General features: G+C 51.8%; 1 protein-coding gene across 1 annotated transcript in view; it reads left to right on the plus strand.

Moving 5' to 3' along the window:
* Window positions 1-3,865: 3,865 nt before the first annotated feature.
* lrrc61 (leucine rich repeat containing 61) overlaps window positions 3,866-20,738 on the plus strand; it is a 34,353-nt gene continuing 17,480 nt past the window's right edge. Inside the window, exons 1-3 of the mRNA XM_038784433.1 lie at window positions 3,866-3,937; window positions 4,944-5,039; window positions 6,746-6,892. Coding sequence (XP_038640361.1) covers window positions 3,913-3,937; window positions 4,944-5,039; window positions 6,746-6,892 — 268 coding nt within the window. The 5' untranslated portion in view covers window positions 3,866-3,912. The remainder of the gene's footprint in view (window positions 3,938-4,943; window positions 5,040-6,745; window positions 6,893-20,738) is intronic.

The raw sequence follows: 20,738 nt of genomic DNA on the forward strand, positions 1-20,738 counted from the left end.
CAAGTCTTTATGTTAGCTGAGCCTTGGGCAGCACGGTGGCCTAGTGGTTAGCACAACCGCCTCACGGCGCTGAGGTCCCAGGTTCGATCCCGGCTCTGGGTCACTGTCCGTGTGGAGTTTGCATATTCTCCCCGTGTCTGCGTGGGTTTCGCCCCCACAGCCCGAAAATGTGCAGAGTAGGTGGATTGGCCACGCTAAATTGCCCCTTAATTGGAAAAAATTATTGGGTAATCTAAATTTATAAAAAAAAAATGTTAGCTGAGCCGTAATTTAGAAGTGAAATCCTTCACATGAAAGCCATCTTCATATTCAGTCTCTTAAAATGCTCCTACATATTCCAATTAGGCAACCCATATATTTCAAATACCACTTATGTATAAAGTTAACAACCAGGATTTACTTGCTTATCTTGGTGCAGAGTCCTTGATGAGAGAAAGCTTTTATTAGGACCAAGCTGAAAACCTTCTGCTCAGCTTTGGAAGCAACGCCTTTGTCCAGACTGACCTGGCCCCTCCCATTAGCTACATCAGCTACACTCAAAGCACACAGCATTCTTTTGTCTCTTGTTAAAAGCCTTGATTTGTTTAGCCAGGCTCAAACTATTACAACATTATGTTAGTTCTCAACCTGCAAACAGGTAAAATGGCACTATATATCTATTAGCAAAACACTTGCCTTGCAAAGATCACTGATTATCTTACGCTTAATCACAGCTCTGATAGACATACTGGGCGAGATTCTCTGTTGCCCGACGCCGATATTGTAATCGGCGATCAGGCATAGAATCACCTCTAACGCCCAGGTCAGAGCCGGTGCAGGTTTGACGCTGGTCAGCCATGCTCTGCCCCCTCAGACATGGCGTAATCACGACGTGCGCCTCTTGCAACGGCGTTGGCGCGTCATCTGCAGGCCCTCTTACGATGCTCCGCCCCCCGATGGACTGGGCTCCCAATGGTGCAGGAGACTTGTGGTCTCGGCAGTCAGGAACCCGGTGGGGCAGCTGCGAACTGTGTCCAGCGTGCCGCACTCAGTCAGGATCTGTGCTGCCGGCCCGGGGGTGGCTTCCGCGAGGGGCTGGGGGAGACTGGTGAGAGTTTCACCTGGCGCCGCTGCCAGCCCCTCACCAGTCCCGGAATCAGTGAGGGGTTGCTACCAACTCTTTGGTGGTAAACCTCCCACAAATTCTCCATTTGAGCCGGCACTTAGCTGCTGAAACGGAGAATCCAACCCATAGTCTGCAAGAATTTTAACCTCGGTTTTTAATAACATTACTGCAAATATAAAATATGACCACTTCTTATATTCATCAGAGTAGATGTGGTGTCTCGCTACACTTGACCTTAGTTATATTCTCAATGTACATTTTACGTTTCGTGTCAAACGTTCTCCAGTTCAGGCAATTTGAGAGGTTTCACGTGCTTCCCAGAGCCTCGGAGCGAGAGGGCATTAGACACCATCCTTGTCCCTCCACGCCTTTGCAGCGGCTGCCCCAGGCTTTAGCGAGTCCCTCAGCATGGACATCAGGATGCGCTAGTCTGCAACAAGCGGGGTGGAGATTTCCCTTCTGGAGACCAAGGGTGGGGCTGGAAAATGCGTTGAGCCGTTCAAACGTCCATTGAGTTTGGCGAGACCGGAGGATCCCACAAGCGGGAGGAGCTGTAATATCCAGCACTGTGTGCAGTGGTGGGCAGGGAAATCCACATGATTCCCGCTGCGCCGCCTGAGGTTTTCACGCCAGATTTCCCGCTTTTCAGCTCATTCCTTCTGCAGCAACGAGCAGCTCGCTGCATCCTGTAACAAGCTGGGATTTGTCCGTCCCAAAATTACCTCATGGGGTTCAACGTCTGGGCGCCGTGTTAAATGATATCCACATATACGTTCCCACTCTGCAGGATTTGTTGCAGCAAAGACAAGAAAGGTCCTGAGTTGATCCAGGCTATCCTTGGCCCTCAAATTCAGCAACAGCTCCCTGGGGAGACTCCTCCAGGCAATCCAGGACTTGCAGGAGGGCCTCTACCCCAGAGATGGCAACAGGAGGAGGCCTTCCAACCTGACCGTACTAGCTTGGGAGGACATCACCAGGAGATCAGTGCCTGTGTATCTCAGACAAGGACCTCCCTGATATGCAGGTAGAGGGTAAGAGCTCCACCAGAGCCCAACAGGAAGCAAGTTGACATGTCTTTTCAAACATCACACCAGCATTTCACTGCCTAAGGCAGCCTTCAAAAGGCAAGAACAGTGACATGTAGAAGGAGGTCGCATATCAGGTAGCTCCCGCTAGAGTTCCTGGGTTTTTGGTCCTTTTAAGCCGGTTCCCAGGGGTTATTGGTGGACAGATTTGTGTAATTTGAGAGCCTTTTGTGTAAAGATGTCAAAAGGCGCAAAAAAGAACTGATTGACGAGCACTCCCGGTCCCATCCAGGGGTGATGAAGCTGCAGAAGAAACCAAAGCCATGCTCCCGAAGCCACGGATGCCCAAGCCAGCGCCTGCATCACCACCGAAGCTACAATGATCGCAGAGGACGACCAGGGCCCCCGATCGACAAATTGCTTCATTCTGATTGTAAATAAATACTGTAAATAGTTGTGACATGTAACGAGGCAAAACACTGTGCTAATGTATACCGGGTACCACCATAACTTCAACCTCTACCACTGTATAACGCGAGACCACCACCCCGCCGGGCTCTTTTTTTTAACAGGGGGTGAATGTGGTAGTCGGTATTGGGGTATTACGGTTCCCAGGTTGATGCTGTAAGACCATTGGTGTGGGAGGTATCTGAGACTGCTGTATCATTGGTGAAGCCTGCCTGCTGGTTCCACCCAGTAAGGCGGAGTATAAGAGCTTGTGTCTGCCCAGCAACTGCATTCTGTACCTGCGCTGCTGGGGGAAACATCTAGTACAATAAAGCCTTCAATTGTCGTCCAATCTCGCTTCTGGAGTCATTGATCGAGCATCACATATCATAGAATCCTTACATCGCAGGAGGCCATTCGGCCCATCGAGTTTGCAGCAGCCCTTGGAAAGAACATCCTACTTAAGCCCATGCCTCCAACCAATCCCCATAACCCAGTTACCCCACCTAACCTTTGGACACCAATTTATCATGGCCAATCCACCTAACCTGCACATCTTTGGACTGGGAGGAAAGCGGGAGCACCCAGAAGAAATCCACATGGACACGGGGAGAACGTGCAAACTCCACACCGTCACCTGAGGCCAGAATCGTACCCGGGTCCCTGGTGCAGTGAGGCAGCAGTGCTAACCACTGTGCCACCCATGATTGAATGGCAGAGCAGACCTGTTAGGCCGAGTGGCCTAATTCTGCTCCTGTGCCTTGTGGCCTTATCTCCAGCTCTGCGGCAGTACGCTCGGAGAGGACATTCAACGAGAGGAGAGCAGAGTCTTGGGATAAGGGCTGAGGGGAAGAGGAATTTCTTCACTCGAAGGGTTGCGAATCTTTGGAATTTCTACACCAGCGGGCAGTGGATGGTGAATCATTGAAGATGTCCGAAGTAGAGAGTTTGAGGTGGACGGATTCTGAAGGATAAATAGAAAATGTTTGAAGTGGAAGATGGGTCATGGTTGAGCTGGACACAAAGTCTGGTCAACTCCTGTCCTTGTTCCTTTTTCTAATTGTTTGTGTTGAGAATTTTGATTTATAAAATCCAAAATTTGGGAATCTCACTCGTTATGGTTGGAAAAATCACATTGTCAAGTTGCCAACTGGCCACCTCCCTGGCCGTTGGCTTCTGGGGACTCTCCCGCCTTGAACAATGGGGCCAGTCCGGGAGGGTTGGCAACCCCAGCGGCGGCCGCCCGGCTTGACGGTCGTGAAGTTCTATTTTGCGACAGTATCGCCGGCCTCTCGGCCGACAGCGGTTACCCCGGCGACGGGTCCAGGGCCGGCGATGGAGGCCGCGGGCCGGGAGGGGAGTGAGTTTGTCGCTGGCTGCCGGCACTGCTGAGAGAATCTTTCACCATTAAACCGCACCCCCCCGGCCCAACTCCCCGCCCTCCCTGACCCTTGTCCCTCCCTCCCTGACCCTTGTCCCTCCCTCCCTGACCCTTGTCCCTCCCTCCCTGACCCTTGTCCCTCCCTCCCTGACCCTTGTCCCTCCCTGACCCTTGTCCCTCTCTCCCTGACGCTTGCCCCCACCCTGGCCACGTGACCCTATCTCAGCACCTGACCCTTGCTTACCCTCTGACCCTGGAACCCGCTCTAAACACATGACCCTTGAACAGCCCCAGTCACTGACCCCAGAACCTCTCTGACCCTTGACTGCACACTCACTGACCCTTGACCCCAGCCACCGTCACCTCACCCCGCTCTCCCCAGCTTCCTAACCCTGACACTGCCTCCCTCTGTCCCCAAACACCTCACCCAACCTGCACCCTGACCGCGAAACACACCCCTCGCCTCCGGCCACCTCGCCCTGACAAACCACTCTGGCCACCTGACCCCCACACAGTCCCTCTCACCCTGGCCCCCCTCTTTGGGCAGCACAGTGGTTAGCACTGCTGCTTCACAGCGGCAGGGACCCGGGTTCGATTACGGCATTGGGTGATTCATGACTTGGGTCCCTGTCTGAGCGGAGTCTACACGTTCTCCCCGTGTCTGCGTGGGTTTCCTCCGGGTGCTCCAGTTTCCTCCCACAAGTTCCGAAAGATAGGTTTGTTAGGTGAATTGGACATTCTGAATCCGTCCTCTGTGTACCCGAACAGGCGCCGTAGTATGGCGACTAGCGGCTTTTCACAGTAACTTCATTGCGGTGTTGATGTAAGCCTACTTGTGACACTAATAAAGGTTATTACTATTGACCAGGTGACCTGGACTCGTCCCGCCATCCCTAACGTCTTAGCATCTCTGACCAATGCCCTCCTTACTCACACCGGGCCTGCGCTTGCCTCACATTTCTTTTCTCTTTCTGTTTTCTTTCAGGAGATCAAAATGTAAAAATCACGGCGCAGATGCTCAAGTCAAAAACCGGACAATTTGACCTGGAGTCAATTATGCTCCTGAAGCTGAAGAATGTTGGTGAGTAGAAGGGTAATTGGGGCAACTCTCTCAAATCCTATCAAACTGCTGAATATTTGCGACTGCTCCAATTCCTTATGAACAAGGCTCTGGGTTAATCCCCTGAGCAAAACTAGTTTCAGTATCGCATTAATATGTTGCTCATTCAAGTAACGCAGTTGCCAGTATGTACTCTCGTGTCTTGTACCTCCATCGCTTCCCAGAGAACTCTACAATCAATAGATTAGTGCTTGAAATTGAGTGGCGTGTTGCAGGCAAAAACTAGATTTACATCCACTCCAGAGTTAAAACCAGGCAGATAATGTGTGTTTTGAGATGGTGGTTGAGGGTTAAATGTTGTCCATGACAACGAGAAGCCTGCTTCCCTTTGTTTGACTAACGCCACATGATCTTTTATGTCCCTGCGAGCTGGCAGATGTGGCTTCTGTTTTTTTCAGCCAAAAGTCTAATTATTACTGTAATTATCAGGTTGTTAATTAAGGATGCGTGCACTATACCTGTGTTTAATATTTAAATAGACATTATACCCTCTCACTGCTGTTTTAAATATGTGGCTGAATAAATCTGCAGGTAAACCAATTTTATCTGTGGTAACATGCTGAGTTTTTAGAGTGATGTAACCCCATAACCAGCAACGTATTGTGCTAAAATTCTAGTAATGAACTGCTCGCTTCTTCTTTCCAGCTCATCAGTGTGGGAACAAGAAGATTCCCTTTCCTTCCCATGTACTGAATGATCTGTTGAGCTGCTTGCAGAAAAATACTTTTCACTGTACCTTGGTACACGTGACAATAAACAAATCCAATCCAATCCCTCAACCGCTTACCCTTGTCGAATAATTTCTGATTACATTTTTTAAGAAGCCCACCCTTTCCCTCTCTCTCTTCGGCTTGTCTCTCTTCTGCTCCCTCCCTTTGTTTTTCTTGATGTGGAGATGCCGGCGTTGGACTGGGGTGAGCACAGTAAGAAGTCTTACAACACCAGGTTAAAGTCCAACAGGTTTGTTTCAAACACGAGCTTTCGGAGCACGGGAGAGGGGGCAGGAAGGCAGTAAATTCGGCACAGAAGGAGACCATTCAGCCCTCCATGCCGGCGCTAGTCATGTGACTAAGCATGTCAGGATGGCAAGGCGTAAATGAGGAGCTTGTGTTATCGAACAGGTCCGACATAGTCCCACCACTGCCGAATGCCACATTGGCTCCCATCTTGCAGGCATTTTATTTTGAAACAATGAATACTAAGTTCTTGTCTCAGCTTTCAACAGTACACAGCTGGATTTTGGTGGTCAAGTTTCTTTGAGAAAATGAGACTATCCTTCACTCTGCAATATCAACTAATTATTAATCAAATATTTGAAAAGCAAATCCAAAATTTTAAAATAGCCAAGACAGAAGAACGTTTCTTTCAAGTTTGAGGGTTTGCCAAGAATGAGTGCAAAAAGAATTAATATTTGTGGTAACAAAAACGGTAAATACTGGCCGATCTCAGCAGGTCTTGCAGTATATGTGGAGACAGAAGAGAGCTAACGTCTTGAGTCTGGATGGCTCTTTGTCAAAGCTCTGCTCAACTTGTCATCCCGACTCGAAACATTAGCTCCGTTCTCTCTCCACAGATGAGATTGCCCCATATTTTCTGTTTTTGTTCCGGATTCCTGTATCTGCAGTAATTTGCTTTGATCTTAATATTTGTGGTGTTGCTCGCCGCAGGGATTTGCAACCTTGGATGCATTGGAGACTGTGTAAACCTGGAGCGACTGGACTTATCAGGAAACAACATCTCAAACCTCACTCCCCTCGCCTCACTCAAGCTTCTCACAGTGCTCAACTTGTCAGCCAATCGGATCTCCAAACTTGGTAAGCTGGCTTTCCTGGATTGTGAGCACAAAGCCTGATAAGCTTAATAACAACTAGGATGTTAAATCTCTCTGCCGATTATTTTTACCCCAACCTGCAATTGTTTAGTAACAGTTTGGGCTGAGAGAAGCTCAGCTACAGAATGTGCTGTGTTTCCGCGTGCACTGTAACACGCCTTGATTCTCTTTTAAATGGAGAATTCATAGCACTGCTGCCTCTCGCCGCCGAGGACCCGGGTTCGATCCTGGCCCCGGGACACTGTCCATTTGGAGTCTGCACATTCTCCTCGTGTTTGCTTGGGTCTCACCCCCACAACTCAAAAGAGGTGCAGGGTGGGTGGATTGGCTACGCTAAATTGTCCCTTAATTGGAAAAAAAATGAATTGGGTACTGTAAATTTATTTTACAAAAAGGGGAATTCCATCATGCTCTAGAAAAGCAACATTTGTACGGCCAATGCGAAAAGTGGGGTGGGGCAACAGGTGAATTGGTCTAGCAGAGAGCCAGCATGGGCACGATGTGCAGAATGGCCTGCTTCTGTGTTTCTATGATTATTCGAGATAAGAAGCTGCTCAGGACTAGACATAGGCATATAATTCCTACAGTGCAGAAAGAGGTCATTTTGCCCATCGAGTCTGCACTGGCCCTCTGGAAGAGCACCCTACCTAGGCCCTCTTCCCCACCCTAACCCTGTAACCCCACCGAGTCTGCACACCTTTGGACACGAGAGGCAATTTAGCATGGCCAATCCCCCTAACCTGCACACCTTTGGACTGCGGGAGGAAACCGGAGGAAACCCACACGCAGACACTGGGAGAGCGTGCAGACTCCACACAGGCGAGGCTGGAATTTGAACCCGGATCCGTGGCGCTGTGAGACAGCAATGCTGACCACCGTGCCGCCCAGTCCTCTCCCTTGCCAGCGCTTCACCTGTGCTTTCTGGTCTGCCAACTGTACAATAGAACAACTGCATGACAAACTTAATGCAAACTTCACTTCAGCAGTTCGAGGCAGGGCCCTGCTTGTCCTAATAACTGGCACAGCTGTATTGTCACTGGGTTCTTCAGCCAAATTGGCCATCAGTAACACCCTGAGCATCAGAGAGGCCTGGCATAAAAATAGAAAGAGTTGCATTTATATCTGATGTCTCGGCATTTTACAGCCAATGAAGTACTTTCTGAAGTGTGATCACTAAGAAACACAGTAACCAATTTGTAAACTCCCACAGACAGCACGATGATAATGACCAGATAATATGTTTACTTTTGTGTTGATAGAGAGATAAATATTGGCCAGGACACTGGGGATAATTCTTCTTCAAAACAGTGCCATGGGATCTTTTACATCCACCCGAACAGGCAGATTGAGTCACGTTTTAATGTCCCTTCCAAAAGATGGCACATCTGACAGTGCAGCTCTCCCTCAGTCCTGCACTGGAATGTCGGTCGAGGTCTTTTGTACACGAGGCAAACAGGACTGGCCAGTGAACCCGGGTGATCTTTGACCTGAATTCCCCCTGATCTCCAGATCCCTTGATTTTTCTGCTGGAGACCAGGAATACCTTTCGTATTGTTCGGCTGACCTGTCCAGCACCAAACTCTGCCGCAGTGTGATGAATGGAAACCTCAGCTTAACAGGAAATTAAGGGGGTCAAAAGGTCAATATAGGAATCAGGTGAATGAATCACGGGTTAGGGGCGCTGAGTTCCTCTGTGAAATCCAAATGAGCTGGAAAAAAAGATATATTATTTGGTGACTCCTTGGGCGGGATTCTCCAATAATGGGGCTATGTCCCCGGTGTGAAAACCGGCACCAACAACTCCGGCATCAACGGCCCCCGAAAGTGTGGAATTCTCCCCTTTCTAGGGGGCTAGGTTGCCGCCGGAGTGGTTCCCGCAGCTCCAGTTGGCGTGGAACGGCCCGCGCGATTTCGCGCATGCGCGGAACGGGCCGTCTCCGCACCGGCCCCCGGGCAATATGGGGGAGCCCTACAGGGGCCTGACGTGGAGTAAAGTAGGCTCCCAAGGAACCAGCCACCCCGCCGATTGGTAGGCCCCGATTGCAGACCGGCCACCGTGTCCCCCCCCCCCAGGGTCAGATCCCCCTGCCCCCTCCCCCCCCCTCCAGGACAGCCCCCGCACACTCACCTTTGAGGTGAGTAATCCACGCCGGCGGGACTGGGCATAACTTGTCGGCCACTCGGCCCATCGGGGCCAGGAGAATCGGCGGGGGGGATGGTGGGCGCTGTCAACGGCCCCCGAGTGGCATGGCAGCGATCCCGCCAGCGCCGGAGAATAGGGAAGCCGGCGGCCTGGCGGGATTCGTGCCTCCCCCCCGGGGATTCTCCGACCCGATGCAGGGTCGGGGAATCCCGGCCCTTATCTATGCTATATTTACAGGTTATAGCCTTTTAAACTCATCAGTGCACTCTGCCTGTCCCACATGTTTTGCGATGTTTTTGTTTTAACCTTGAATCATGTGCAGTAATTAATTATTTTACTGGCGAATCGACTTTGACAAAGAGTCATCTGGACTTGAGACATTGGCTCCGTTCTCTCTCCACAGCTGCTGTCAGGCCTGCTGAGATTGCCCAGTATTTTCTGCTTTTGTTTCAGATTCCAGCATCCGCTGTAATTTGCTTCGATCACATTTAAAGCTCACTTTTCCACTCGTGCTTTACTAGCAGGAGAAAAACGGGAAGGAGTCTGTGTCGCACAAACCAACGGCTAAACGGGCAGAAAAGGCATCAGCAGTTTGCAGGGTTGGGAGGGAGCACGGTTAGAAGGGCAGTGAGCATTTATATGATACAGCCTTGATGTTTCAAAGCCCTTCACAGCCAATCAGGTTCCTTAGGAAGCGGAGTCACCATGGCAGAATAGAGCATGGCTGTAATTCCGAGCGATCTGAATCCTAATGAAGACCCTTGCGGCATGTATCTCTGATTGTCTTTTTTTTGAAGTGCAGCTGTTTTGAGCATGGAAGAGCCGAGCAGAGATTAAATATTGAGACATCTGTTTATTAAGGCATTGTGACATGTCCTTAATGAAGGTTTAGGCATGGCAGTGACAGTAACAGATGGCAAACCTGATGTAACCTCAAACACACATTAACCCGATTGGGAGAAGCTTGCAGTAAATGACATTGGCTGCTGCCACGGCATTTAACAGAGCAGTGATTAAAAATATAGAAAAAGAGCAAAATCCGTCCAGTTTTCCTTCCGCCATCCTGGTAGTGACATGATGCAACAAAATCGGATTTGTTGCCAAATCCAAACGATCAATCACAATTATTCTACCACTGAAACAGACATGAGGTGAGGAAAACGTCCCAGTGGTCGAGAACTCTGGCAACCACAAGTAATCTGTTCCTCTCAAGCCATGTGATACTTGCAAATGCAAATCCACATGGCAGGTTTCAAATTAATCAGCACTCCCTCTTCCAATGTCTCTCTTGGGAGCATGTTTCTAGATTGAAAACACTTCTGCTGAAATAATATTTCCACAGATTATTTTCGAATTCCAACTTCATTAACTCTTTCAGTATGTTCCCGAAATTTAAAAAAAAAATTTTAGAATACCCAATTCATTTTTTCCAATTAAGGGGCAATTTAACGTGGCCAATCCACCTACCCTGCACATCTTTGGGTTGTTGGGGTGAAACGCACGCAAACACTGGGAGAATGTGCTAACTCCACATGGACAGTGACCCAGAGCCGGGATCGAACCTGGGACCTCGGCACCATGAGACTGCAGTGCTAACCACTGAGCCACCGTGCTGCCAGTGACATTTTTAACTTCATCCCTGTCCTCCTCAGAATCTAGCTCTCTGCAGCAGGCTGAACTGTTCCCCACTGAACTGTACTTGCCTTTTCCTGTCACTTCATATGTTTCAACTGAGTCAGAGTTTTTAAAAATTCTTACGTCTGGTGTGGACGCCACTGGCTAGGCCAGCGTTTGTTGCCCATCCCGAATTGCCCTTGAGGAGGTGGTGGTGAGCTGCCTTCTCGAACCGCTGCAGTCCCTGTTGTGTAGGTGCACCCACAGTGCTGTTAGGGAGGGAGTTCCAAGATTTGGACGCAGCGACAGCGAAGGAACAGCCGACATATTTCCAAGTCCGGAGGAAGGTGCCTCTTACAGGCCAATTTCCCACCTGAATGTTGACCTGAGACTGTTGTCTAAGGTTCTGGCAAAAAGGCTGAAGGATATCCTTCCGACGGTTGTTCGGGAGAAACCAGACTGGGTTTATTCAGGGCAGATTCTCCAGCAATAATGTTAGAGAATTGCTGAATGTTATTCAAGCTCTTCAGAAGCAGGCATTAGATGGGCTGGGCGTCCCCCTGGACGTGGAAAGGCTTTTGATCGGTTGAATGGAATTATTTGATGTATACGTTACGAGATTCGGGTTGGGCGAGGATTACATTAAGTGGATTCAAGAGTTGGATCATTGGCCTGTGGCAGCTGTGCTCACAAACTGTTTATGGTCGAAGAATTGTGGGCTCCAGAGAGGGACTAGACAGGGGTGCCCTCTATCTCCTTTGTTGTTTGCACCAGCTATTGAGCCACTGGCGGAGGCCATTAGAAAAACATCCCCTAATATCAGGACTAGAATGTGAGGGCGAGGCAGCACAAGATCACGCTTTATGCGGATAATGTGCGGCAGTTTCATAGATTATCATAGAATTTACAGTGCAGTAGGAGGCCATTCAGCCCATCGAGTCTGCACCGGCTCTTGGAAAGACCACCCTAAGCGAGGTCAACACTTCTACCCTATCCTCATAACCCAGTAACCCCACCCAACACTAAGTGTGTGTTTTGAACACTAAGGGCAATTGATCATGGCCAATCCACCTAACCTGCACATCTTTGGACTGTGGGAGGAAACCGGAGCACCCGGAGGAAACCCACGCACACACGGGGAGGATGTGCAGACTCCGCACAGACAGTGACCCAAGCCGGAATCGAACCTAGGACCCTGGAGCTGTGAAGCAATTGTGCTATCCACAATGCTACCGTGCTGCCGTGTTTGTGTCGAACCTGGGTGTCTCGGTTCATAGAATCACAAAAGTACGCAGTACAGAAGAGGCCCTTCAGCCCATCGAGTTTGCACCGACATGTGAAAAACACCTGACCTACCTACCTAATCCCATTTGGCCCATAGCCTTGAATGTTGTGCCAAGTCCTCTTCAAGGTACCTTTTTAAAGGATGTGAGGCAACCCGCCTCTACCACCCTCCCAGGCAGTGCATTCCAGACCATCTCCACCCTCTGGGTAAAAACGTTTTTCCTCAAATCCCCCCTAAACCTCCTGCCCCTCACCTCGAACTTGTGTCTCCTCGTAACTGACCCTTCAACCAAGGGAAAAGCAGCTCACTATCCACCCTGTCCATGCCCCTCACAATCCTGTCCACCTCGATCAGGTCGCCCCTCAGTCTTCTCTGCTCCAACAAAAACAATCTAAGCCTATCCAACCTCTCGTCATAACTTAAATGTCCCATCCCAGGCATTCTGGTAAATCTCCTCTGTACCCCCTCCAATGCAATCACATCCTTGCCGACCAGAACTGCTCCAGCTGTGGCCCCATCAAATTCTATACCACTCCAACATGACCGCCCTACCTTTGTAATCTATATCTCGATTGAAAAAGGCATGTGTCCCATGTGCCTTTTTCACCACCCTATTAACCTGCCCTGCTTTCAGTGGTCTATGGACAAACACACCAAGGTCCTTTTGTTCCTCAGAACTTCCCAGTGTCAGGCCATTCATTGAACATTGATTGTCAAATTACTCCTTCCAAAGTGTACCACCTCACAATTTAGAGGGATAAATTCCATATTCCACTATCTGCCCATTTGACCATCCCGTCTATATCTTCCTGTAAAGGTTCCTGCCATAATTGGTGTCTTGGATAGATTTAGTGCCCTCTCCGGTTATACGATCCATTTTGCTGAATTTGAGGCCAAGCCGGTGGATGAGTTCAGAGATAAACCTCTTCCTCTCGTTAATTTCCCCTTTCGCTGGTCCCCCCTTGGGATTTAAGTATCTGGGTGTTTCCATTACCCCTTCCTTCGGGCAGTTATATGGGGCTAATTTCCCTCGGTTGATTGCGTCTATTAAGTGGGACTTAGCTCGTTGGTCAGCCCTGCCAGATTCATGGATGGGAAGGATAGCCCTGACAGAAATGAATGTGTTGCCTAGATTGTTGTATCCTCGGCAGATGCTGCCTGTACTCCTGTCGGCTAGGGTTGTTAAGGAAATTAACAGAATGATTAGTTCATTTATCTGGAACAAGAAGAAGCCTCACCTTAAGTTAGCTAAGCTCCAACTCCCGGGGGCTAAGGGAGGTTTGGATGTCCTGAATATTAAGCAATGTTGATTGGCCTTTTTAAGGTTCATATAGGATTGGGTTAGGAAGAACCCTTCGCCATTTGGCTCAATATTGAAGCAGACCAGTTAGTTTTTCCTCTGCAGGTCTGGTTGTTTCATGGTGACTTTAAGGCAAGTTCTGTTAACATAAAAACATATCCCAGGTTCGTTCCCGGCTCTGGGTCACTGTCCGTGTGGAGTTTGCGCATTCTCCCCATGTTTGCGTGGGTTTCGCCCCCACAACCTAAAGGGTAGGTGGATTGGCCACACTAAATTGCCCCTTAATTGGAAAAAATGAATTGGGTATTCTAAGTTTATTGCAAAAAAACATAGAAACGTAGAAAATAAGAGCAGAGGGAGGCCATTTGGCCCTTTGAACCTACTCCACTATTCATTATGATCATGGCTGATCGTCCAACTCAATAGCCTAATCCCGCTTTTTCCCCATAGCCTTTGATCCCCTTCGCCCTAAGTGCTATGTCTAACTGCTTCTTGAAAACATATAGGGTGGGATTCTCCGACGGTTGCCCGACGCTGAAATCGGGAACGGCGATCGGGCGGAGAATGGCTCCCGGCGCTGAAATCGCGGCAGGTGCGGTTTGACACTGGGTCACAATGCACAACCCCCCCCCCCCCCCCCACCCTCCTCCAAATCGGCGACATCGAGATGCAGTCGCAACCCCGTTGGAATGTCATTAGCGAGCCCACCCACGATGCTCTGCCTCCGATGGGCAGAGTTCCCGATGGCACGAGCCACGTGTGGTCTCAGCAGTCGTGAGCCTGGCAAGGTGGCTGCGGAGAGAGAGAGAGTGGGTGTGCGGACAGTGTCTAGCACCGCCACACTTGGCTGAGATCTGTACTGCTGCATGGGGGGGGGGGGGCGTCATCTGTCAGGGCTGGGGGGTTGTGGTGGGGGCTGGCCAGGAGGTGGGCTGTGGGGTTGAGATGGGCGGGTACGCGGTCCAGCACAGCCAGCGCCATCTTTTCTAGCGCGATCGGTTCATGTTTGGGGGTGTAGGCATGTGCGCGACTGCAGCTCGTCAGCCCTGCGCATGTGCAGCACGGACCCGGCCATTCTCCAACCGTTTACCACGCGCTCCGTGGGTGTTTCATGCGGCGGCAGTGCTAGCCCCTCACCGGTAGCAGAATCGGTGTGGGTTTTGTACCGATTTTCCCATCGAGAAACACCATGGATCCTCCGTTGGCATCGACACTCAGCCTCAGGAACAGAGAATCCAGCCCCTAATGTTCTGGCCTCAACTACTTCATCTGGTAATGAATTCCGCTGGCTCACCAGTGTCAGTGTGAAGAAATTTCTCCTCCTCTCTGTGTGATAATCCTATAATTATTAACACTCTTTTTTTTTTTTTAAATACTTTTTATTGAAGAAATTTTTCAGAGTACAAACATTTTAACCCCCCCTACATTTGAATTATATCAAAACAAAGTCAAACCCCCCTACTTAACAAGAATCCCCCCCACCCCCTACCCGCGTGCCCCCCCCCGCCTCCCCCCCCCCCGCCGACGAACCGGCCGCCCGACCATCTTGTCATTTCTGGCAGTGTCCTCGGGCAGGCCTTGCCCGTGACACCACCGATACCGTGTTTCCTTCGTTGCTATCCCCCCCTCTCCCCTCCCCCACACCCTCCCCCCCCCCCTCCCTCCCGCCCTCCCCTCCCCTCCCGGTTGCTGCTGTCACGACCTCAGTTTCTATCTCTGATCTAAGAGGTCCAGGAAGGGTTGCCATCGCCTGAAAAACCCCTGCACCGACCCTCTCAGGGCGAATTTGATTCTTTCCAATTGGATGAAGTTTGCCATGTCGTTTAACCAGGTGTTAACACTTGGAGGTCTTGCGTCCCTCCACTGAATCAAGATCCTCCTCCGAGCCACCAAGGACGCAAAGGCTACTATTCCAGCCTCCCTCGCCTCCTGTACCCCCGGCTCTACCCCAACCCCGAAGATCGCAAGTCCCCATCCTGGCTTGACCCTGGACCCCACCACTCTCGACACCGTCCCTGCCACCCCCCTTCCAGAACTCCTCCAGTGCCGGACATGCCCAAAACATGTGTGCATGATTCGCAGGGCTTCCCGAACATCTGACACACCTGTCTTCACCCCCGAAAAACCGACTCATCCTTGTCCCCGTCATGTGGGCTCTATGCAGTACCTTAAATTGAATGAGACTCAGTCTCGCACATGACGACGACGAGTTGACCCTCTCTAGGGCGTCTGCCCATGTCCCATCCTCTATCTGTTCCCCCAGCTCTACCTCCCACTTGTCTTTCAACTCCACTACTGGTACCTCCTCCACCTCCTGCATAATCTTATAAATGTCCGAGATCTTCCCCTCCCCGACCCAGACCCCTGATAGCACCCTATCACTCGCCCCCCTGTCGGGAAGCACGGGAAACCCCTCTACCTGTCGTCTGGCAAATGCCTTCACTTGGAGGTACCTGAACGTGTTCCCCGGGGGGAGCCCGAATTTCTCCTCCAGCTCTCCCAAGCTCGCAAACCTCCCCTCTATAAACAAGTCCTTCAGTTGCCTAATGCCCACCCTCTGCCAGCTCAGAAATCCCCCTCCTGTATTTCCCGGTGCAAATCTGTGGTTCCCTCTTAGTGGTGCCCTTATCAAACCCCCCACTTCCCCCCTGTGTCGCCTCCACTGCCCCCAGATCTTGAGGGTGGCCGCCACCACCGGGCTCGTGGTATACCTCGTGAGAGGGAGCGGCCATGGTGCCGTTACCAGTGCCCCTAAGCTTATGTTGCCACAGGACGCCCTCTCCATACGCTTCCAGGCTGCCCCCTCCCCTTCCATCATCCACTTTCGTACCATCGATGCATTTGCCGCCCAGTAATATCCTGAAAGATTGGGTAACGCCAGCCCTCCACTATCCCTACTCTGCTCCAAAAAGACCCTTCTAACTCTCGGGGTGCCATGTGCCCACACATACCCCATGATACTACTCGTTACCTTCTTGAAAAAGGCCCTGGGGAGGAAGATGGGCAGACACTGGAACAAAAACAAGAACCTCGGGAGGACCGTCATTTTAACTGACTGCACCCTCCCTGCCAGCGACAGCGGCACCATGTCCCACCTCTTAAACTCCTCCTCCATCTGTTCCACCAGCCTAGAGAAGTTCAGCTTGTGGAGGGTCCCCCAGTTCTTTGCCACCTGCACCCCCAAGTACCTGAAACTTTTTACTGCTCTTTTAAAGGGGAGCCTCCCAATTCCCTCCCCCTGGTCTCCCGAGTGTATTACAAAGACCTCACTTTTCCCCAGATTTAATTTATATCCCGAAAAGTCCCCGAACTCCGCTAGTATTTCCATAACCTCCGGCATTCCCCCCTCCGGGTCTGCCACATACAGCAACAGGTCATCCGCATAGAGCGAGACCCGATGCTCCTCCCCTCCCCTTGTCAGTCCCCTCCACCCCCCTGAACCCCTCAGTGCCATCGCTAACGGTTCAATCGCTAATGCAAAGAGTAAGGGGGATAGGGGACATCCCTGCCTAGTACCTCGATGGAGCCCAAAATATTCTGACCTCCTCCCGTTTGTTACCACACTCGCCATCGGGGCCGAATAGAGCAACTTTACCCACTTGATAAATCCCTCCCCAAACCCAAACCTTTCCAACGTCTCCCACAAGTATTCCCACTCCACCCTATCGAATGCCTTCTCCGCGTCTAGCGCTACCACTATCTCCGCCTCCCCCTCCACTGCCGGCATCATGATCACGTTTAACAATCTCCGGACATTTGTGTTAAGTTGGCGTCCCTTCACGAACCCCGTCTGGTCTTCATGTATTACCCCTGGCACACAATCCTCTATCCTGGTTGCCAGGACCTTTGCTAACAGCTTGGCATCTACATTTAAGAGGGAGATAGGCCTGTAGGACCCGCACTGGACCGGGTCCTTGTCCCGCTTCAAAATCAAGGAGATCAGGGCCTGCGACATTGTTGGGGGCAAAACCCCCCCCTCGCGCGCCTCATTAAAGGCTCTCACCAGCACTGGGCCCACCAAGTCCACAAATTTCCTGTAAAACTCCACCGGGAACCCATCCGGCCCCGGCGCCTTCCCCGCCTGCATCTGGCCTATCCCTTTAATTAGCTCCTGCAGCTCTATCGGCGCCCCCAACCCTTCTACCAGCTCCCCCTGTACCTTTGGGAACCTCAATTTGTCGAGAAAGTTCTCCATTCCCCCTCTCCTCTTCGGCGGTTCAGACCTATACAATTCCCTGTAGAAGTCCCTGAAGACCCTATTCACCTCTTGCCCCTTCTGCACTACGTCCCCACCCCTCTCTCTCACTCCCCCAATCTCTCTGGCTGCATCTCGCTTACGAAGCTGGTGTGCCAGCATCCTGCTCGCCTTTTCCCCGTACTCATACGCCGCACCCTGCGCCCTTCTCCACTGCGTCTCCGCCTTCCTAGTGGTCAGTAGGTCGAACCTGGCCTGTAAACTGCGCCGCTCCCTCAGTAGCCCCTCCTCTGGTGCCGCCGCATATTTCCTATCTACTTCTAGGAGTTCCCCCACCAGCCTCTCCATTTCCTGCCTCTCCTTCCTCTCTCTGTGTGCCCTTATGGAGATCAGCTCTCCTCTAATCACTGCTTTCAGGGCCTCCCAGACCGTCCCCACCTGCACCTCACCCGTGTCGTTCGTACCCAGATAGTTCTCAATGCCCGTTCTAACCCTTCTGCACACCTCTTCGTCCGCCAACAGCCCCACATCCAGGCGCCACAACGGGCGCTGATCCCGCGCCTCCCCCAATTCCACGTCCACCCAATGTGGTGCATGGTCCGATATCGCAATGGCCGAGTACTCCGTGTCCTGCACTCTCGGTATCAGCCCCCTGTTCAATACGAAAAAGTCTATCCTGGAGTACACCCTGTGGACGTGGGAGAAAAAAGAATACTCCCTCGCCCTAGGCCTACCAAATCTCCATGGGTCTACCCCTCCCATCTGCTCCATAAACCCCCTTAACACCTCTGCCGCTGCCGGCCTCCTATTCGTCCTGGAACTCGATCTATCCAGCCCAGGGTCCAACACCGTATTAAAGTCCCCTCCCATGATCAGGCCCCCTGCCTCCAGTCCCGGGATGAGGCCCAGCAGGCGCCTCATAAAGCCCGCGTCGTCCCAATTCGGGGCATACACATTCACCAGCACCACATTCTCTCCCTGCAACCTACCCCTCACCATCACATACCTGCCCTCCTTGTCTGCCACCACTTCTGCCGCCACGAACGACACCCTCTTTCCCACCAGAAACGCCACCCCCCGGTTCTTGACATCCAAGCCTGAGTGGAACACCTGTCCCACCCACCCCCTTCTCAGGCGGACCTGATCTGCTACCCTCAAGTGAGTCTCCTGCAACATCGCTACATCAGCCTTCAGTCCCTTCAGGTGCGAGAAGACCCTTGATCTTTTAACCGGCCCATTCAGCCCCCTTACATTCCACGTAATCAATCGGATTGCTGGGCGACCCGTCCCTGCTCCCTGTCGATTAGCCATGTTCTGTCCCTTGCTCGCCCCGGGTCATCCCTCCCTTTCTGACCCGTTTCCCATAGCGATGGCCCCCCCCCCCCCCCCCCCCCCCCCCCCCCCCCAGCTCTCCCCTTCTCGTCCCTGGTCTTTCCAGCAGCAACCCGTATCTCCCCCTAACCCCCCTCCCCCCCTCCCCCCCCCTGGCTAGGACCCCTCCTAGCCGCGATGTGCCCAACATCGTACTCCCGAGAGTCAGCTGATCTCCGCTGACCCGGCTGCTCCTGCCACACTCCGACTCCTCCCGGTTCGAGGGGGGGGGAGGGACCCCCGCCATTCCACTCTGACCCCGCTCCAGCGCGGGAAAGGCCGCCATTACTGGCCACGCCCCACCCTTCTCCCCTCCTCTCTCCTCCATCCCGCGCGCGGAAAAACAGAGGAAAGCCCGCGCTTTCGCCCGGCCACACCCCGCCCCGCCATCTTCCACTCCCCCCCATCCCCATCCACGCCCGTGAAGGATCCCCTTAAAACCCCAGAGATAAACCCGCATGATCAACCCACTCCCCCCCGTCCCGTCTTCCCAACTTAACAATATAAATACCCAATGGCAACTAAATACATAAATACTTAACTACATACTTAAATAACAAAATACTTAAATAGCTATCAACTAACAATGTGCTTAACCATCACCCTCCATCAGACAGTATAAATAACCACAGATAACCATAACCAGAGAGGGAAGAAAAAAACAAAAAAAAAGGGGACCAAACACCCGAAGAAAAAGGGGTAAAAAGGGTAAATGACTAAGGGAAGTTGGAAACGGGAAGAAACACACCATAAGAAGAAAACGACCCGCAATAGAAATTTCAACAGTTCAAATATACAGAAACACCAAACAACTCGAAACCTTCAAGATATTCAAAAAGTCAAACGTTCAAGAAAAGCCAAGCAATCCAAGAAACTGTTACCCAGCTCCGACCTGGCCTGAAAAGATAAGGGCCACTTGCTCAATCAAGAGTACCCAGGCGGCTACGACCGCCGGTGCTCCCAGGTTTTAGTTCATGTCCAGCTTTTCTTCTTGTACAAAGGTCCAGGCCTCCTCTGGGGACTCAAAATAATGATGTTGGTCCTTGTAGGTGACCCACAAGCGCGCCGGCTGCAGCATTCCAAATTTGATCCTCTTCGCGTGTAGCACCGCCTTCGTCCGGTTGAACCGGGCCCGCCGCTTTGCCACCTCCGCACTCCAGTCCTGGTACACCCTTACCGTCGAGTTCTGCCACTTACTGCTTTTCTCCCTTTTGCCCACCTCAGGACTTTCTCCCGATCACATAGCCGCTGGAACCGCACCAGCACCGCCCTCGGGGGCTCGTTTGCCCTAGGCCTCCTGGCCATGACCCGGTATGCCTCTTCCAGCTCCAGGGGCGCAGGACCGGCCCCTTCCCCCATCAGGGAGCTCAGCATCTCCGCAACATATCTCGGGAGATCCGACCCCTCCAGGCCTTCTTCTAGGCCCAGGATCCTCAAATTTTTCCTCCTCATCCGAGTGTCCAGCTCCTCGAAACGGCTCTGCCACTTCAGGTGGAGTGCCTCGTGCACCTCCACCTTTGCCCCGAGGACCGTGGCCTCCTCCTCCCTCGCGGTCATCTCCTGCTGCAGCTCTCTGATCGACGCCTCTTGGGTCGCCTGGGCTCCCACCAACCTGGTGGTCGTCGCGTTCATGGACTCTAAGAGCTCCACTTTCAGCTCCGTGAAAAAACGGAGGAGAGCGGCCTGCTGCTCCTCCGCCCATTTCCTCCATCCCTCCGGAGCGCCGCCGGCCGCCATTTTGATTTTCTTCCCCCGCTTTTTTTTGGGGAGCTGCTGCCACTTTTCTTGCCGCTCCACTCCGAGTACCGACCATAAAATCGGTCTAGTTCTCCTCAGGGGACCTTCCCCCACCGGGATTCGTCTTTTCAGCACCGTTGGGGCCCTCCAATTGGCCCGAAAACACCTTTGTCGCAGGAGCTTC

Source organism: Scyliorhinus canicula, chromosome 24 (genome assembly GCF_902713615.1).
Source record: "Scyliorhinus canicula chromosome 24, sScyCan1.1, whole genome shotgun sequence".
NCBI classification, from domain to species: Eukaryota; Metazoa; Chordata; class Chondrichthyes; order Carcharhiniformes; family Scyliorhinidae; genus Scyliorhinus; species Scyliorhinus canicula.